The 20,576-nt window shown below is 36.0% G+C and overlaps 1 protein-coding gene across 2 annotated transcripts in view; it reads left to right on the forward strand.

The window, feature by feature from the left end:
- DOK6 (docking protein 6) overlaps positions 1-20,576 on the forward strand; it is a 266,549-nt gene that overhangs the window by 159,010 nt on the left and 86,963 nt on the right. For both annotated transcript variants that reach the window (XM_030011402.1, XM_030011403.1), the window contains exon 5: positions 9,687-9,876. In XM_030011402.1, the coding sequence (XP_029867262.1) occupies positions 9,687-9,876 (190 nt within the window). The remainder of the gene's footprint in view (positions 1-9,686; positions 9,877-20,576) is intronic.

The following is a 20,576-nucleotide window of genomic DNA, read 5'->3' on the forward strand; positions in this document are numbered from 1 at the left end:
TAGAAGAACATTATTAATAACTAAACATTGGATGTGCTTTTGAGGCTTAATCCTATTTTTCCTGCAAATAAAGATGATTAAATCCCATGCCAAATACCACATGTAGAGTGACTTCATGTCTTCATTGTGTTCACATTTTCCTATCATGGGAAACGATGACTATGATCCTTCTGGTTCTGGAAACAATGGCCTCTGTGCAGAGGAATAAAATAGCAGCTGTTGTTCCACAGCCTTTAAAAGACAGCAATGAACATATCAGCACCATTTTGGACTGCAAAACACATATTTGCTTTAAACTCATACCTGTCTTAAATAATGAAGTCAAGGTCATCTAAATGTCAAATACAGGTGAAAAGGGCAATGTCAGATGCTAGTCAGCACTAAGCCTGAGCTGCTAAGTCTTCATCTAAAGGCTATTTGGATTTTTAGATTAGACACATGCACAGGAAGGATGCTAGTGGATGGAATATGCAATAACAAACAAAAATCTGTGATTATCCTGTCATTTAATTCCTATTAATGAACATGAGGGCAACACAAAATGCGCTCATTTATTCCTCCCTAAATTAGAGCTCTCAATGATTATTACTGTCTTGATGCTTTTATAAGATCCAATAGCTTTTAACAAAGTAATAAAACAAACTGCCTCAATGGTCATAAAATATCAAGCCAACTATCATTATAAACAAAATTACATAATTAAATTATAGAATGAAGAACACTATATTGATCATATTGTATTAGTTTCATAGAAGAGTCCAGACATCTCTGAACCTAATAACACAAAAAATACAGAAATCTTTAAGAAATTTTGTTCAAAAATCAGACATGTTCAAGTGCGATTTAAAAGAAGTTCAATTGTTTGTGAAGTTGTTTGCCTGCTGTGAGACGCAGGATTTAATTTGTAGTCTCAAACTACTTAACAAATGGAGAGCTACTAATGTTGTAGGAAAGTGATAATGATCAGACACCACTCAAAGCATCCTATCTGCTCTGTGCTTGTAGGCTATAGGTATAAAACTCCTATGCATGCTATTGAAGAGAGAATAATGTGAGCAGGTGGTGCTCCTTCACAAATGCAAAAGGGAATAAATCTTGTCAAAAGCCTGTGACATACGCAGAAAAGTACCTTGAAATTCCTCGAGCTCTTTCTGCAGCGAATTTATGTACTGTCCAGCAGCTTTCGGACATAGATGGCAAATATTACATTTCATCTTGTTCTTGAAAGAGATCCAGTTACACACACATGACCTCCAGAAGACACAGATTAGTCCTGTTCTGTGAACTAGTCTTGATTCAGTTGCCTTAGCCTAGAAATTAATTGCAGTGCTACCAACCAGCATATATGAACATAATTAGCATCTTTATTGTTCTTAGTAAATAAATGAAAGGAAACAAAGAGGCAAAGCATGTATTTGTTGTATAAATCACATGAATAAGAATGCATGGAGGGTATCATTAGCCATATGCTTTTAAACCGAGTGGCTGAATACATATAATCCAATATTTGACGAGCATGCTTTGCTAAATCATTAGTTACAGTATCTCAGACAAGTAATTCTGATACCTATCCACTTCCTTCTCTCATCCCCTTGATGCACAACTCTGCATTTTAATAAGCACGTTTGAAATTCAAAGTTGTCTTGTTCAGAAGCAAAGCAAATTCTGGTTTGGGGGTCTTTTAATCCACTTGGAAAGAGGGAAGAGTACAGAGATTCTTACTATTGGTATGAAGTCTAGCATTTTGTTCATTTAGCTGGGCTGTGAGAACCTGCAGTTGCACTCAAATTTCTTTAGCAGATTCCTTCAGTAAAATCAGCTGAGTGGAACTGTGACTTCAGTTTATACTAGTTATCTTATTCTGCAAACGTGTCAATGCCATTCCCCACATGACAGTTTTATGGAAAAGGTGATGAATTGGAGGGTGGAGTCATTTGGTGAGCTGTGATAAAAAATTCAAATTTGAAATTTATTTTCTTGTACATTTTCCCTATATTGTGGCTTTTAAAGGCATGCTATCAAAAATTGTAGTTCAAAAGATACCTAAAAACCTTTCAAAAAGTCTACTGAGCTTTTGTTGACCTGAATCTGAAAGGTCAAAGTTAATTTTCCAATTTGAAATTCATGAAAAATGACTATATGTATGAAATGTCTAAAATCTTGCTTGTTGTGAAAATGGCAGCTGTGTCACTCTCAGGGTCATTTTATTTTTTGTGTGTTAAATAAAAACTGTACACTGATATAGTACCTTCGAATGCCATTATTATAGTACCTTTGAATGCCAAACATATTGCAAGTATGTCAACTTCATAGAATTCCTCTTGAATTAGTTGATGTATTAATATTTACTTGAAACAGAAATGTGAGAATACAGTTTGTAAAACCTGTAATAGGCTCATAAAGCCTCAGCATCTAGTTTCATGCAGGTTCTGTTGCCTGAACCATACAAGGGCTTTCTTTCAGGTCACTGAACAAAGATGTCTCTTAGTATCTGAGCAAGACCACAGATTGCATTGTCATAAAGACTACAGTGCCAGTGGTTTTTCAGTTTTAGATATTTTTTTTTTTTTTTAAATTTTTTTTTACATTTTAAGGGCTAAAAGCAATTGAACAATGGTGTTACACTCTTAATATCTCTACGGTATGACAGGGTGTTAATACTATTAATCCCAAAAGAACAGGTGTATTAACCATTAATCCCATCTCATTCCATTGTCTTTTTTCAAATAGTTACTTTGCCCTAAAGATTTTCTGAAATGTTCAAAACTTGATAAAGATACTTCCTTGATCAAAAAAGAACTAGCCTAACAAGGGGTTTTTTTCATGATCTGCTTTACGTTTTCCTAGCAATAATATTTTTAATACGCTATGTTCTTCATCTGTCCAACTACTTGCCCATTCCAGTCTTTGAAGGACATTTGCATGATGTATGTCATGTACGTGTACGGGTATTCACTGAAGGGATCAGATAAATTAGCTATCTCTTGAAAAAACAGTAAGTTTTCTGTTGTGAAGGTTTGTGTTTCAGTCCCTGTATATGACCACCATAGCCAGTACCTTCAATTTGCAACATTTGTAATAATTTTTTAATTGTTGTTGTATATGCCCTGGGACCATAAAAATTGCTACATGCTACTTATATTTTTTATACCCAAGGACTCACATTTCAGAAGATACTTGGCGAAGAAAGTATGTGTGTTTTCTATGATTTGTCTGATATTCTTTTTGTTACATCTAAGCCTGTTTATCCTCCTGCTCTCACTCTTGTGGTTCTCCTGAGATGAGCTTTCGATTTCAGAAGGGAAGACACCTGATTCTCTGTGACACAAATGCAACAATAGGGTTTGCAAAACAGTTTGTTCCAAAGGCTGGCAAAATTGTTGTTTGGTATGCAAATGTCATGGCTGAAAGGCCATACATTCATAAGGCATTTCTGTCATATGAGGATAAAAATTTACAGTAGTGCAGCAATCTGAAAGAGATGTTCTTTTATAGTTCTGAGTTGTTCAGTAAGTGCTAGCGAGATCTATTTTATTGTAGTTGCACTGTTGCTTGACCCTCCAGCACCAAGCAATTCTGCGGTGGTGATAGCTAACAAAGCCAAACTATGGATCTGCACTGCTTATAGCAGAGACCTCTGGCTATTGAGTCTTGTAGGAAGAATAGAGAAGACATCTAAGCAGTTCTTGTGCGAAGCACATCAGTAACAGAAAGCTTCTCACTGGATTTCATCTCTCTTATTACTTTCAAGAAGTATTACTGCAAGTCTTACTGTGTCAACTCCACTGCGGAAAATGACCCTTAGGTGGTTTTCTTTTTACATTTAAGGTTCACAACTAATGGCTGCTTAGTTTGCAATGATACGCAGATTCCAATAAAAGTGAGATTTAAAATGAAGCTTCTGTTACTCTCCAACCATTTTACCTTCTCTCCCCTGCAAATCTAAGTGATTTGTTTATGTTCCTCAGCCCTATAGTAGCAACCCTGTTTCTGTTTAAATTTCTTTTCACACCAAACACAGTCTCTTACTGTTTATGAATGTCCAATTAAATTATTTGATAAAGAATGAAAATACAGTATTAAATCAAAATCAGTAAAGGTTACATGATCCTATTCAGATAACAAATTTAGTATAATGGCAGCAGAGCTGTATATACAATGATAAGACAAATAATAATACACAGTTATAACTCCAGGAAAGAAAATCTGAAGTCGGTTGGAGCTGGTAACGCTGTTGACAAGTAGTCTTCTAAGCAGTATCCTGGGATACTTACACACACATTCCATATTCCTTAGGTTTCTCAAGCTGCTGCTAGGGAAAGAAATCGTGAAAGTAGGGTGCTATCTTCATTTGGAAGAATTGGAAACTTTCTTTCCAGCTCTCAGTGCATTTGGAAGCATTTGTATTACACCTCAAGACATAATAACAACAACAAAAAATCTTTTAAAAATATTTTTACCTGCCTGGCTGTCATCATATCTAGAATTTGTCCATGCTCATGATTTTTTTTCAAAATATCACTGTTTCCAATGTGTCACTGTATTTTCATTCTTTATAGAAGGAAGTAATTAGAAAGAAGTTATCCAGATGGACAGTATACAATGACAGACTAAGTTTACTGTGAAAAAGAAACCAGAATATTCAAGGCAATATTCGTTAAAAAAGCATTATGTGTAGACAGTGCTACTAATCCATTCTTTAAGAGGAGGTGCTTCCCTTTGGTGAAGACTCTATTCCTATCTATTTTGAAATCTAAATAATAACACTAAAATAGCTGAATACTTGTATTAAATCATATTCTATTAAACTTTATTTGTAAGCCTGATGTAAACAGTGAAGAAAATAGGCAAATGTAAAAATGCAAATTTTTACACTGAAGAAAAGGCCTGATCCATCTTTTGCTGCTGTAGCTGATTTATTGTTAGGTGTCATGCCTGTGATGTCACTATGATGCTTTTCTATTATATGTTACTGGTGCTTTGGCTTTTTTTTTTTTTTTAAATGCATTATGAAGCTAATTTTGATTTTAGAAGTCTGGAAAAGTTTGAAAGAGAATTGATTTTTTATTTTTACTCCCTGCCTAATATTTAAATTAATATCTCATAAAATTGCTTCCTTTGTGAATTTCTTCCTCTTTTTCATAACATTTGTTTTACCTTCCTTTTTTATTTAAAAAAATTCCACAGTACAGCGATCTTGCTTCCTGGGTTTTAATTGCTAGAAATTCATTAATTTCTGTTAGTAAAAATGTAGCTTTTCATAGTGAACAACGTCCTTGAATCCTCAGAAGAGGATTATGAGTTATTTCTTTATGCTACATATTCAGATTATGAACTACAGCCAAAGCATAGAGACTTTGTGATTACGTTCACAGAGCTGACTTGGTTTAGGGCATTTTCTAGGGTCTGTAGAATTTCTCTTTGTGATTTACTACATAAAAGCATTTTGCATGTTTTTTATTGATCTTCTGTTATCCTTAATCCATTTTTATACTTTGTTATTTTTTAAAAAATAAACCAAACATAGCCAGCTTTATTGAGAAAAGAAAGGTGTTTACAGTTTTAATGGCTGGTTAATCCAGTGAGATTTCAGATTCTTCTCTACCTTACTACTTATCAGTGAAACAATCTAAAATAATTTATTTATGGTAGCCTTTATATTTTCATTGAGATGTTAGTAAACATTTCCATACATTTTTAACGGAAGCAAGGCAGAATAATTATAACCAAAGGAATAAAATTAATTCTGGAGTCCTGGTTCCTCACTGTGTAAAGCTGGAGAGCCTCATTCTGTCATGTGAATGGACACAAAATGCTGTGTCTTCAAGACTTAAAGCTCTCTTTCCACCTGAAAATTAGCTACAGTTGGTCAGCAGCAGAAGTCTCATAGATGGAGAAGGAGTGTCTTCTAGATAGAAGCTGAATGTTTGCTTTTAAAGCCCTTTCTTATATAAACCCCACCAACCTGACTGCCTCCTTCCATAAGTGGTTTTTCTCTCTCATTAAAGCTGAAATGAAACAGAGATCTGGATTGCAAAATTACAATGTCATCTGGTCAGTTTTGCAACTGAGATGATGGAGGCGAAGGAATCCAGGGATAAAATGGCAGAACCAGGATCATTGGGCCTCAGTCATTTTGCTTCCCCAGTACAGCTGGACTTTGAGCTGAAAGGCTGAGAGCATTTCAGAGTTGCTGCCAAGTCTCCGTCTCAGTCAATGTGCTCATTTTAACAAAGACTCTTACACTCCTGTGCTCTGGAAAACATCATTAAAGGTCATATTCTTGCCAAAGCCCAAAAGCTAAACACCTTTACATGCACAAAGTGTATGATGAAGCATTGCTCTGCTTATTCAAGGAGATGGGAAAGAGCAGTTATGTTGAGAAGAGTGGAATAATAAGTGTAGCAATTTATCAGCATTTTTTTCTCATCCTGGCTCCCCCATTCCCTGAACTTTGCTCTCATCAGTTTTAGAGGAGGGAGGAGGAGAGTGATGTTAAATGCTGAGGAATTGCACCTGCTCAGTCTCATCCATGTCTTGTCCAACAGGATAGCATCTACTTGTTTGATTTCTTCCATCTCCCTATTTTCTGGGTCCCTCATTAACTTCTATTTACTTAATCTTACTACCCAATGAACTGTTATTATCTCATCCCACTCATATGCAGATGGTGTCTGATCCACAGAGAAGCTAAATATCCTATTCAATGTGACTCAGAAGATCTGGTGACAGAATTCAGCTGCGATTCCCAAATCTAGCCTGTGAATGTTTGTTCTTGCCTGGATGAGGTTAAGGGCATAACTTGCCTCTAAAAACTGAATGATTGTATTACCATTACCTAGATAGCTGTTCAAATATTTTCTGAAATGCAAAAATTGAACCCTGCATTTTAATTCCTAAAATCATTTAATAGTATCCACACCTTTCCATGTCCTCAGTCTTCCACTGCTCAAAAGTATTAGTTTTTGTTTCGAAAGCAAATATATCCATCCTCAAGCTTCTCCAGCACATATGTTTGTACACTTGCTTTTCTTATCGATTTGAGTGAGTTCCAAGGATGCTACATTTTGCCCTGCAGCTGATGTTCAGTTTAATCAGACATACTTTCTTTAATCCATGACACCACACCTTAGACACTGACCTCCTGTGCAAAGTCAGCAAATGTCTCCTGACAGTTTGAGGATACTGTATGTCCCGAATACCCTTCATGCAATAATATCCTCAAACACTTCAGAGAAGTTGAGCATTTCATGAGTATCCTGGTAACTTCTAAATGAGGTTGAAATAGTCTGTGCCTTCAATACAACAGTTTAAGGTTTCCTTCAGAAAATAATTGTACCTTTCCATTTTCTCTGCTGTCCGAGGCACTCTGTCAATGAAGACAGGGAAAGGGAAAGATTTCCATTCTCATATAGTAGCCCCATCCTCACGAGACAGATTGTGTGATTTCAGGTAATGTACAACACAGCCGGCTGATATGTCAGTCATCTGCATCTTTCTTTCAAAGAGGGGAGCTAAGTAACAATAAGTAACAGCATGACAATGCAAAACTGGAGTCTAATATATGATTAAAGCTCCTAGGCATTTTTTGCATGACCATCACAATGACATATGGATACTGAAAAAGGGCATATGTGTATATATATTTGAAAAAGATAACTCCATTGCGAAGCATTAGTCATCTTGTTCTCTACTGTTCCCTTCCCAATGCAGTCATTGAGCCATACTCCCATGTGTGAGTCCTTCCATTTACTTTAGTAGGCATTAGGTTAGACCTGTGCCCAATGCACTCCTCTGAGGGTTTGGGGAAATTCTTTGTGGTGATCTCAGCAGCACCTGCTAATCTATTTGTGCGATGTGTCAAAAGACTTTTACAAAACATCAGAAGTTTCAGACTTGGGACCTTAGTCATAAAATGAAACTTTTAGGGCTAACACCCATTAGTGTGATTAATGAGAAGTTGAACCTGAGAGAAGAGGTTGAATGGCTATGAGACTGAATGAATCAATTGGGGAGTCATTAATAGGACAAAATTAAATTGACTGAAACAGAATAACATTGGGGATGACAAGTATACTTATAGCTATGCAGGACGGCAATTCTTACTGCTCACCCAGCAGTTCCCTGCTGCCGTTAATTCCTCAGCCAAACTTTTGCTACTTTATTCACATACACACACACACTTCTAACATATTTTATATTAACTCGCTTATTTGCAATATTTTCACTGATTTGTCAGAAAGGTATATATTTATCAAATGTTTAAAAAATGGAGACATAATGTCTGTGATATTGAATGTCAAACACACTGGGAAGCTGCATCTAATTTTGACTGTTATGATAAATTTCTCTCATTTTATTCCTCTTCTGATTACTTTAGATTCCTTCCTAATTTTTATGAGGACACCGTGAGAAAATTCAGTGCAAATGGTGGATTGAAAATATTCCACAACAAACTGTCAGTCATTTATCAAGTAATTGGAGACAATTTTCCTATGAGGTGTCCCTTTAAAGTACATTTTTCCAGTACTGTTTATTGAATGAGCATTGCTCGTGCTCATACTTTAAGTTGTTCTTATGTTTTTTGCCAACACCCTTCAGTGCAGTAGCATTGACAGTTTGCATTTCTATGCTATTTCAAAAACGAAAGAAAATTATGAGAGGAAGTTATGAATCAGCTGCACTCTCCCATATTATGCTATTAAGCCCTAAGATTTCAGTGCCTTTAGAGTTAAAATATAGGCTAACACTTCCAGCTGTACAACCTGAAATTTGACTGAGTTTTTCATTCTTTGTAGAAGCAACTCATAGAAACAGTAGTTTTTCTTCAAAGAAAATTGCATTTTTATTTAAAATTCTCTTGATATTACTGTGGTTTACTTCCTTCGGATGAGTTAATGGTGTTTTATATCACCTTGGGTTTTTTACTTTTTTCCTTTTTTTTTTTAAGGATAGTTTTTGCGTTGCTTATTAAATCACATGCAATTCAGGCACTTCAGAAAATTGTTAATGCCCTTGACCTCTTACTGCAATGAGTGTACTTTGCAGTAGAAGTGCAGCTGGTAGCAACTGATATCATGGCCATAATATATCGTGTTGAATCAGATTTTTCAAGAAAGCAACAGATGATTAAAAATGTTATTAATTTGACAAATGATAATGACTTTGGTAAATAAATATAAACTGAACATAAAGAACGTAATTATTAACAAGCTTCAATAAGTAAACCTGGGTTTGCAATTTCAAGGACGTTTTTTCTGAGGGGCGGTGGTTGTACATACATGTTTTGCCAAGATACCTATAGTTCTATTCTTTGAGAGAGGAGTCTGTCAGAGTTCAAGTCATTGTGAATTTTCATTTGCAAAGAGTCATGGCCCTTAACGTGAGGATAAAGGACTCTAGGTAAGTTGCTGGGGACACATGTCAAAGAGGACTATGCAGACCATCTGTGAAAGATGTTTCAGTCTGCTGCATTATTTATAATGAAAATGAAATGAAGAGGATTCTCCTTTTACTCCTCTCATGTACATTAGCAAGGTTTGTTCGACATCAGTGGATCCTCACTTCTGTTCAAGGCTAGAAATTTGGCTTTGATTTCTGAACCATCAGTAACTAAAGATTTTTTTTTTCCCAATATAAAATCTTGCTTTAACTGGCGATGCCTTATTCTGTGTTTTTTTTTCCAGAACGATTCAATGTATATCTTATGCCTACACCAAATTTAGATATCTATGGGGAATGTACAATGCAGATCACACATGAAAACATCTATCTCTGGGACATCCACAATGCCAAGGTCAAGCTGGTCATGTGGCCTCTGAGCTCTTTGAGGAGATACGGACGTGACTCAACATGGTTCACATTTGAGTCTGGAAGGTAAGAGCTAAGGAGAAGCAGCAGTAGGAAGAAATAAGCAGTGATTTTTGAGCAGCAGTCTGATAAGTTGGATTAGCCTCTCATTATAATGAAAGACAGAATACATTGCCTCTCCATAGACTTCTGTTTGTTGAATATTACTTTTCAATATATTCAACCCAGTGTTCAAAATAAACATTAATATATCTTATATTTAAAATGAGCTTAAGCTTCCTCTGACTTTTATTTAACTGGTTGAATTGTCATTCTTAAGGTTTATGAGTCTCACTGTGCTTAAACACTAGTGTGGTATAATTTCAGTACTTTTGATGTAGAAGAAATTAATTCTGGATCATGGAAAAGGCTCATCACACAGTATGAATGGAATAACTTCTGTTACTGTAGATAGTACTCTTCTTGGATGTTCCTGATGACTGATTGCTACGCTAGAGTATAATTGCAGGCAGTAGTACGGAGAACATTTTGAACCCATAAAAAGGCTAGCTCTTTATTCTGCCTGCAGTTTTAATCCTCATTGCCATTTCCATCTCAGATCAGTTTTAAATGTCCATGGAGCTCTGTTTTGCCTCCCTTTCATATCTTTTTAATGCATCTCATATCTTGCCATTAGGTCCACTGCCTTGTCTGCGTTTCTGCGCAGAAAGAATTCTGCGTTTATCTCTGTCTTTGGTGATGTTTCATCTTGTATTTTACAGTTCAAGACTTTTCTAAGTTTGTCATACTCTCTTATGCAGAGCCTGAATTTTCCAAAGCAGTCTGTGAAATTACAGGTGTCTCTACACCCTGGGTTAGCCACACTGCCTTGTTAAAAATCTTTATACACATTTTGATGTGTACTTATTCAATATCATTAACAAATATTAACAAAAATACAGTTGGTTATCACAAACAAAAACATGAATCAAATGGACCCTACAGCCTAAGGAGGTAATGACCAAAATTACTCTGCAGTTTCTTGTAGATGGGAGTTACCACTTAACACATAACTTTTTATATCCGGACTGATGTCACGGAGCATTTTAGTGCTTTGCTTTTCTGTGATGATTTCACCATTAAAAATCATGAAGACATCATTACTTTTTTTAATTTAATATTGTTTTACTAAAACTTAGCAATGGCTGACCCATGTTTCAATCTAATTTCAATGATTAAGCTGTGGGGTTCATTCAAATACACAATTTTAGCAAGAATAATTTGCTAAATCATTCCTTCCCCTAGGCCTCAAACTACCTCCTGTGAAACTAGTTCAAGCAGCATACCTATGCAATACCTGAAGGTGAATAAAATGCCAAAAACAAAGCCTGGAACCCACCATGTTATTCTGGGGAAAACCAACCAAGCAAAAAAACAAACAAAGAAACAAAACCCCTAGCATTTTGCTTTATCCCGTTCTCTGTGAATATCCCACTCATCTGACTCTTTGGCTAAATTTTTATTTGCAAGTATGTGTTTTATTAAAGGGGAAGGGGTTATTTTTGCATAAAAAGGTAATGATTGAAGACTTATTAATATTTGCTTATTCAGAGTAGTATAACTGTCTGTGAGTAGACCCACTTCTTTTAATTGATTCTGAAGGAAGCTATCTTTGGAAATGGGAATCATCGTTAACTAAAACTAAGCTGCTAAAACTAATTCAGATTAATCACTTGAAGCTGATTTCTTATACATGTCTGAAATGTACTTGTGTCATTCTTTGCAGTGTTTTAATTATGAAAAAAGTCATTCTATATCATAGTGAAATTCTTTTTTTTCACAAGATAGTTCCTTTCTGTACTGCTCTATTTTTCTCTGTGGCACATCAGTACTGACAAACTATATATAGTGATTGTATACATTCAAGTAAAATGTGAGTTTTATCTCTCTGCTTTTTCAAGCCTCCTACAGTATTTTAATTTCATACTGGTATCTGAATATCATCTTCCCCTACAATCCATGGACCATGCAACCTGATGAAAAGTGGATTGTTTTCCTGTGTTTTATTATTATGAGTTAGCTCTGCCTTTATCTGTCATGCTTTATTGTCTTTGATCTGATTCCTCCGTTTTGCTTGCTTGGGAGTGCTTTATCCGTCTGATTTGGAAATGCATAAAGACTAGATTTAGACTGGCAGAAAAACATAGAGGTAAAAAACAGGACTAGAGATAAGTCAGTATCTTCAATAACATCTGAAGACTATATAGGGCAGCGCTAATGCTCATTTTAAAATCTGTTGTTGATTTGTTCATTTTTTTATTTTTATTTTTTAATCAGCATCTTTCTCATCTTTCTGAACATGATTTTCTTTGTCCCTTGCTCTGCTAGTACCTTAATACCATAAATTCCTGATGCATACTGTCTTATCAGAAGTGAAGCGCTCATCCACGTTTTATGAGAGTGTTATGCGGTAAAAGTGTTGTTGCTTTAATTTTTCCCTAAGGCTTAAATATTAAATGCAGACAATTGCTTTAAAGGAAATATTTTTAAATAGGTTCTTATTTTTTACCGAGTTTTAGCAGATATGTAGTATGTGTTTGAGGTTTGCAAGAACATTAAGAGCTCAGTTTTATATATTTATTATCCATCCTCAGTTTTCATATTACTTTGAGAAAATAAATCCCTCCCATTAAAATAAATGGAAGTATTCACAAAAAGATACTATGATAAATAAATAGATCAAAATTAAGCTTTCAGACAATTGAATTTATCTTTTAATAAATATATTGCTTTGCATGTAAATGGAATATGGACTCCGATGTATAAAACTAAACTGTTCACTTGTCTAATGAAATGTAATAACTACACAATTTGGAGGATGTCTCAAATATAGGAGAAATGAACACAGATTCTTTTAAACTGCCAGATTTTTCTGTTTAGTTTTGCACTGAATTGGAGTTGTAAATATGTATCTTTGCACTACCTATGAAGTTAGACCCATCCTTATTTTTCTTTATTTAGTGAACCAATGGAAGTAAATATTTCTTGCACAGTGATTCACTTAATTTGTGTTCTTCCCTATCCAAAACCTGCTGAAATTTGGGGGAAGCACAGTTTTGTATGGCTTAGTTTGATGCTGGATGGAGAGATTCTCATTATTTAAGGTACCTGATGAGGGCTAATCCCGTGCAGTCTATCCATCAATCAGAAAACAGTAACTCACAACTCCATTAGGCACTACAGTAGCTTTGTGCTGATTAATACTGTGCATCTAACACAGCGAATGGATCCCACAGTAATTCAGAGCACCGGAGGAAGGAGCCTAGCATTTACTTTTCCAAGAGCTAAGCTTTCCACCTGACCAGCTTTGGATTGGCTTGGGGAGTTTTAATGTTGAATCATTAATGAGTCAACAGGATTTCCTTAATTTACGGACATGTATAATGTGTTCAGACACCTAATTCTCATTATTTTGGGTATTGGATATGTTGGAGACACTGTGCCTAAGAATGCAGTTGATCTGCATGAGTGCACTTATTTCTCATCAAACTTTTGGACCTGCTGCTCGCCATACGTGGGCTTTAGTCCCTGACTGTCTCTGATTTTAAGCCCCTGAAATGGGAAGTGTGCTTCTTACAGAACTGCCTGCCTAACTGATGAAGATGAAGGTACTGTAAAGTTGCACTGGATTGCATTAATTACATGCAATCCAAGAAACATGCCAGAAAAGTGGTAAAACAGGTACAGGTGAAATATCTCATAGCCCAGATCAGGTGTGAAGACACTGCTTTCAGACTCCTGCCAAAGTTACAGGATTCATTTTGCTGATGTTGTAAACCAAACAATCCATAACAAAGGCCATAAGCAATGTTTAAAATTCACTCTCTGGAAACTGCAAAAGGCAGTTGTCCAAGCTCTACTTTTAGCAAAACAAGCTGGCTGAGGTACCTTTTTAGGAGCATAAGAGGCGATTCCTAAGAGTTCAGAGGCACTGAGAAAAATAAACACATATGGACTCTTTGTTCCTTTTGAAATGTTCTTTCTTTTGCTTTACTGCAGTTCTGCCATTTCCATTAAACAATATTTTCTATGTACAGAAGCTGTCTGCTCAGGTCTATTAAGTGCTGGCCAGAAGTATCCAAAAAAAAAGCCCAAGTCAAGTTAAACACAGTGAGAAAATACAATAAAGGGATGGGTTGTGGAAGCCCCAGCCAAACTTTGTCACATACTGTAAGTTTCCAGCTGGATAGAGAGGTGGAGGCAGTAGGTTTGTTCTTGGAGTTCTGCAAACAGAAGGAGCCACAAATCCATGACACACTTGTTTTTCTGAAATATATTTTTTTCTATTTTGTAGACAAGACATTTTTAAACAATTTCAAGTATTTCCAAGTTTATTCACGCTGTGCATTCAGAGAGACCCATTGAACCACACTAAGCTATTCCTTCTTTATTTGCCTTTGATTTTTCTTCTTCATCAGAGAAAAACTAATGAAATGTGCTATTCTCTGTCACTTCTAAGATCTGGAATCTGTTTCTTTGGTTGAAAAAAATATTAAGCTCAAGCATTGCAGAGTGGTGACATGAGAATTTCTCAGATTTTTTTTCCATTTATGTGACCCAAGACTGACATACTCATTTTTGCAGTGGTAGATAGACAGATGCTAGGGTTATCTGAAGCAGAAAGTTCAGTGTTTGCTTCAGGCGCTACATCTGACTGAAATCTTTCATTTGACTGTCAGTCCTCTGTGGCAATTTTTGGTGTTAATGTGAAATGTATTAGTCAATTAACCCTTAAAGTTAAGATATGGGAAACGTCCTCTTTTTCCCTTATGTGGGGAGAGGCCCCTTATGTATGTGCCTCATGAGACAGTTGTTCTGGGACTTCATACACTGATGTACCTATCAACTCAGGTCTATACCTCCCTGAAGAGAAGCCTTCAGTTCCTGATTGCTGGTAGATTATCTAAATTGTGGATCAAGTTTATCATGGGCTTATCATAGAATTATAAATCATATATTTTAAATCATTCTAAATATCCTTATAAATCATAAGCTTGGGATAGAATTTCTAAGTCACTTTGGGTTGAGCGGCAGTATGAGCACTCATGTGCAGCTGCAAAAAATAGATTTATCATTTCACATAAACGTTAGCTCAGAGCTCTTAATATCCCACACTTAATAGTTCAGTGTGTTAGGATCTTTTTCTTCTTTTACACCTTTGTATTATTTTCAGAAAGCCTAATTACCCATGATGTGAATTTTCTGTGGTTTTGTTTTATCTGTTTTCTCACTGCCTCTTTACTGCTTTCTCATATTCTTTCCCCAAGCGGTATGTATTGCTAAAATCAGAAAATAACTTTAAAAAAGAAACAGGAATCTCTTGTATGTATCCACCCCTTGGTTTTTTTTCAGTAATCGCATAGCTCTAATTTTAGAAAAAGCGGTATTTTTACCACTGAAAAGGTTTAATTAGTTCCTGGTATTTAGCAGTGCCAAGGTTATACTGTAATATGTTGTAATTGTGGTTCCATTCCTACTTTTTTTCCATTCCAACTTTATTCCGACTCCCAATTTGCCTTCTGCCAAAGTCTTGACCTGGAATAAGTTCTGTGTTAGTCATCTCATTCACTTAAACCCTACTTAAAAAGGAGTTCTGTGTTTAACTCATCTACAGAACTCTTACTCTGGTTTTGATCTTGGTACCTAATCTAAGAACTCTTTTACTAGTGGAAACTAATATAGCTCATTGTAAATGATTTATAAAATGCTCCTTGCATTTTCTCTCTGCCAAGGCTCTGCTCAGACTGCTCTAGTGTTGGTAAGTCAGACTGAGTTTCACCAAAACTCACACAACAATGAAGTTCTCCACAGCATAACTGAATATGGCAAACAGAGAGAAGAAGGGATTATATACAAGCTTCTTTATCCTAAATTTCTTCTAAAGTGTTCTGCCTTTTTTTAGTCCCTGTTTTGAAAATTCAGCCATGATATACACACCTACAAAAGATTTTCTCTGACAGACAAAGATTGCCTGCCTGAGCCATTCCACTTTGCTGTGAAAGCTCTAATTTTGATGAGAAAAACAATGGCATCTCAAAAAATACAATATATTGAAAGAATAAAGTTACCTTTAGTAAGCTGTAATTTTATCGCAAATAGCTTGAGAAGTCAGTGACTCCTAGGACAGAGCAGCGTACTCCACAGATGAAGTTGTGTAGCATAGCAATGAACAAATCTGTAAATACTAAATCGGTAGGAATGAGCACATCACTAATTCATTAATTTGCCATTGCCTAACCAGTAAATTTCCTTATCAGTTTGTACCAAATGAAACATATGCAGTTAGAAAAACAGTCACCTAAAGTTTGTCCAGTTAACACAAAGGACATACAGCTCAGAAGGAAGGCCGTAATCTCTGTGGTATCTATAGCAGTGGCTCGTATTTGTGTATTTTACAGCCCAGAGTGTGCAGCATGAGTTTTCAGCTGGTCACTGGATATCCAATATCATCGATATAATTCAAAAGTTACAAAGCTTTTTCATGAAATTGCTAAGAATTGTATTGTGTTTGCCTAATATATTAGCAGACAGCATGTTATGTTCCTTCTGATGATCCTGGGATAACATGAACTGTGCCTTTCAGTTGAAGTGCACAATTCGCCTTCTCCCTTCATAACATGGTTGTATGTCATAATCAAAATAGGGCTTGTTTTAAAATATTTTGAGACCAGCTGCTATTTTGCTTTCAGCTAGCTTTACATCTATGCTTGAGCCCAGAAGATTTGTTATTTACTTACCATATTCTAACTGTCCCTTTTTCATACATACGCTCTGCTGTAAGCATGTATTGTTAGATTAATACTCCTGATGCTGAATAAGACTAATGAGGTTATTGCCATGTAATGTATGAGCAGAGAAGAAGCAGATGAAATAATTCATACATTCTTAATCACATTAGGACTCACTTATTGTTTCAACTCTACATTTTAACCTTTGAATTCCACAGTGAGCAATATCAATAATTAATCTCATATGGCAGTTCTGAATAACTTGAGATGCCCCAGCAGCAGGTCCTTTTCTCTCCAAGAGCCATAATAACATTCAACCTTCTACGTCAAAATACAGGAGGACTGAAATACTCAGATTTGAAAAGTAAAACAATAAAAAAGCCGCATTTAAAAAAAAAAATCAACAGAGAAACTCATATATACAAAATGCTACTAAATTCCATAATGCTCTTCATTGTTTATATAGATACCATTTACAATAAGAGCCAGAGTGTCTATTTTATCACTTAAATACTGTTGCATCTCTCCCCCAGCAAGCCTGTTTGCATGAGCCAATTAAAAATACTGAAACTGGGCACCTAATTAGCTGTACGGACAGTAGAAGAGTGTTAAACACTTCACAAAGGGCAACGCAGAAGGCCACATTTTGCACAGAGAACCATCTAGCCAGCAAGAATGCTAAGCACAAATAATCCTCCTTTTCTCCAAAGCTTATGAATGTAGTATCACCGATTGAGGAGGAGGTTTGAAATATCCTCTATGCTGTGGCTGTGTACTGTACAAACATAGACGGAAGTAATCAAAATGCAAAGGCTGGAATTTGCACAACAGAAGAGCCTTGTTCATGAATATGTAGGAACCTGTGCAAACCCCCCGCTTGCACATACACACACGGAGCGTTGCGGAAGCATAAAGGGGCACGGTTTTAAATGTCTGTGGGCTTCGTTTGTTGTCAGGGACTGGGGTTCCTCCACTTCAGCTGGCACGTAGGTTTATTCTAAAGGTCGTTTTAGTGTCTGAACAGTTGTCTCTTGTATGTCACACGTGAAAAATGGCAATGGAAGTTTTATTTTTCTCTCAGTCTTGGGACTTGATTATACTGGAGTTGAGCTGAGTATAGCATGACTGCGGGTCACTACTCATGAGCTGAGAAAGCTACTTTAGCAGGCTGGTCTTGGAAGGTTTGCCTAATATCTGCCTAATTCCCCCTGTTCTTTCAGATAGTGTTCATTCTTTGTTCTCACAAATAATAAACTCACTTATAAAATACCTATTGGCATCTTTTCGTTTAACTCTGTAAGATGTAGTTTTTCTGGAGGATGAGGGTACCCAGTAACTTCTTTGCTTCAAAAAGAGGTCAATGGAGTGGTTTTGGCATTTGCTGTCATTCACAGATGTATAGCAGTTCCAGAAATACTTCTGTATTCTGGATATAGTAATAGCGTGAGAGCAGAAACTCCAGTGTGGAAATTTCCATGGTGATTCGTTTTTTTCAGTAGCTGTATTCTGGCTTTTCATTAGTAAGTTGAATGCCATTACCAACACAGCTTTATGTATATGTATATTATATATACAGATTTCCAAACATACTTATAAATGTGATCTCAGTGCACCTGTGACTGTGTTGGAATATGTGAGTAACTGTGGAGGTTACTGACTTTTTAATTTCTTTTTTTCTCTTGCTGTAGGTTTTTACAAATTTTGTTTGCAAAAATCAATCAATAATCGTGAAGGTAATGAATATTTTCATCCATTAACTTAATAAATATTTTCATTCATTATGCCATTAATTAGAAAAACAAATTCTGCTCTTCTGTAAAAAGCTATAGGTAAACAAAACCAAGACAATAATATTGAAAGTAAATTAATGGGGAGTTTGCATTCATTTGCTTTTTGAGTTAAAATGATTTTTTTTTTTTAATTTTATGGCCTTACAAACCAGAGAATACCTAGGATATTTTGGTTCAAACCTTTAAAACAAGCTAAAAAACTCTGATATAGATTCTTCACTGCTTCTCAACAGCTGCACCCTTAATGAAATCCAAGTTACTTTTTGTGAACGTTTGCTACTAAGAGAAATACACATGCACATACACAGGAATATGTTTAACAACACATATAATATAAAATATGTTCTTCCCAAAATGGGTATATAACTAAATAGGAAGACCTGAAAGGACTATCAAATTGACCATTCGTGAGTAATTCCTTTAATTTTTTAGATAGCGATGATAAATGCTGATTGCATACAAATCTGTGTGCTAAATCACAAAGCACTTTGCTAAGGAGAAAACAAGCCTAAAAATTGAAAACCACATCACAGCCTTCCTAGCATTATCATACATTATGCCCCCCTCAAGTCTTTTATTGCAACTAAGTGTCGTCTCACTCTAATTTAAATTAACTAAAGAATTATCAAAATATTGTCACACAGGGGTGATGGAGAGCACTTTACAGGTGGTGCCTGCTCAGTAGCATTCTGGAAAAGTCAGGCTGTTTTTGAGGTGTGCTTGACTGGTCCCACAGGCTCCTTTAATCTTCCGCTTATTTATAAGGTACCGAAGGAAGGTTTGTCCCTTAGCCCCTCTTAGAGGAAATGCTATTAGCTACTGTGTCCCTCCTAATAGTACTTCTTTGCTATCACAGTAAGTTATTACTATTATTGCACTATTAATAATGCTGTACTCTGTGGTGTGTGATTTATTTCTGCTGTGAGTAGTCATTTGTCACATATTTTCTAAAACGCTTCCATCTTATCAGAAAGAGGGGAGGGAGAGGCAGCATCTAATGGAATCCCTCAATCTCAGTGGCTCCAAACATCGTTTGATCTTTCTGACTTTTTGGAAGAAAACTCAGTACAGTGCTATAATTCACCGAGATGCTTCATCTACTTGATTATCCTGTCAGTGGCCGAAAAGTCAAATATAACATTGTACTCACATGGCTTGCTTGAACCAGTGCAACAAAGCAAATTTTCACTTTTTTTTTACTATTTTTTTTTAAATTCTCTGTCCAACTTGGAAAATGTCCCTCCTTTAAAATGATACTTGAAACGATCACAGATACATTTTTTTAAAACAACATTTTGGGGTGAATGACAGGAGAGATTTTTATTTTCCTGAAATGTATGCTATTATGGCTGAAATTTCATCAAGTTGACTATATAAGTAAATAAAAATTATCATCACTTATTATAAAACCGCATTCATTAGTATGCAGTATTTAAAAACTCAAAAAAATTTAAACTGTCTGACTATAAGTATCATTTACTTACAGGAATGAGATTGAAGGGCAGAAAATATTATAGTCTAGGTGATGATTCAGTGGAAAACCCTGAAGTTCTTTCAGATGATGACTGAGGGTGCCAAACCTTTATTTAATGAAAGAACGGGCTAGATCATCTGTATTTCTGGTGACTTACTTTTCGAAAAGTACTATCACTGCCACCAGAGAATAAAGAGTGACAGCAGCGATGTAAACCAACACTGCTCTGGAGAGGACCAGGGCACGAGTGTGCTAAAGCTGTTTTGCACACACATTGGACAGCAAGTGGACCAGTTTGCTGGGACTAAAAGAAATTCAAAGTATTGATGAAAATAGGAGGGAAGGTTTTGGTGGTGGTGGTGGCGGGGACAGAATGGGCTAATAGGAGGAGATAGGAATGTGGTAATGAAATACATGGGCTGGTAAGGCAGAAATAGATAGGGAGGGACTTCTGAGTAAAGGGGAAAGGTAGATGGTTTTCTGATGGGACACTGTAGCAGCTTTTGGAATATGGGTAGCATTTTTGGAACAACATCTAATCAGAAAGTGTGGAAGACCTGAGCAAAAAGTAGCAAGAAGAGATTGGCCAGGATAAGTGCTCGTCATTGGCAGATGTTGACAACACCATCTCAAATATTTCATTTCACAGGTACTTTGCCTTTTTATGGGAGGCTTCTTTATGCCCCATTGGACCAATTTCTCAGAAAGAAAAAAAAGAAAAATCAGTATGATTAG

Source organism: Aquila chrysaetos, chromosome 4, assembly GCF_900496995.4.
Source record: "Aquila chrysaetos chrysaetos chromosome 4, bAquChr1.4, whole genome shotgun sequence".
NCBI classification, from domain to species: Eukaryota; Metazoa; Chordata; class Aves; order Accipitriformes; family Accipitridae; genus Aquila; species Aquila chrysaetos.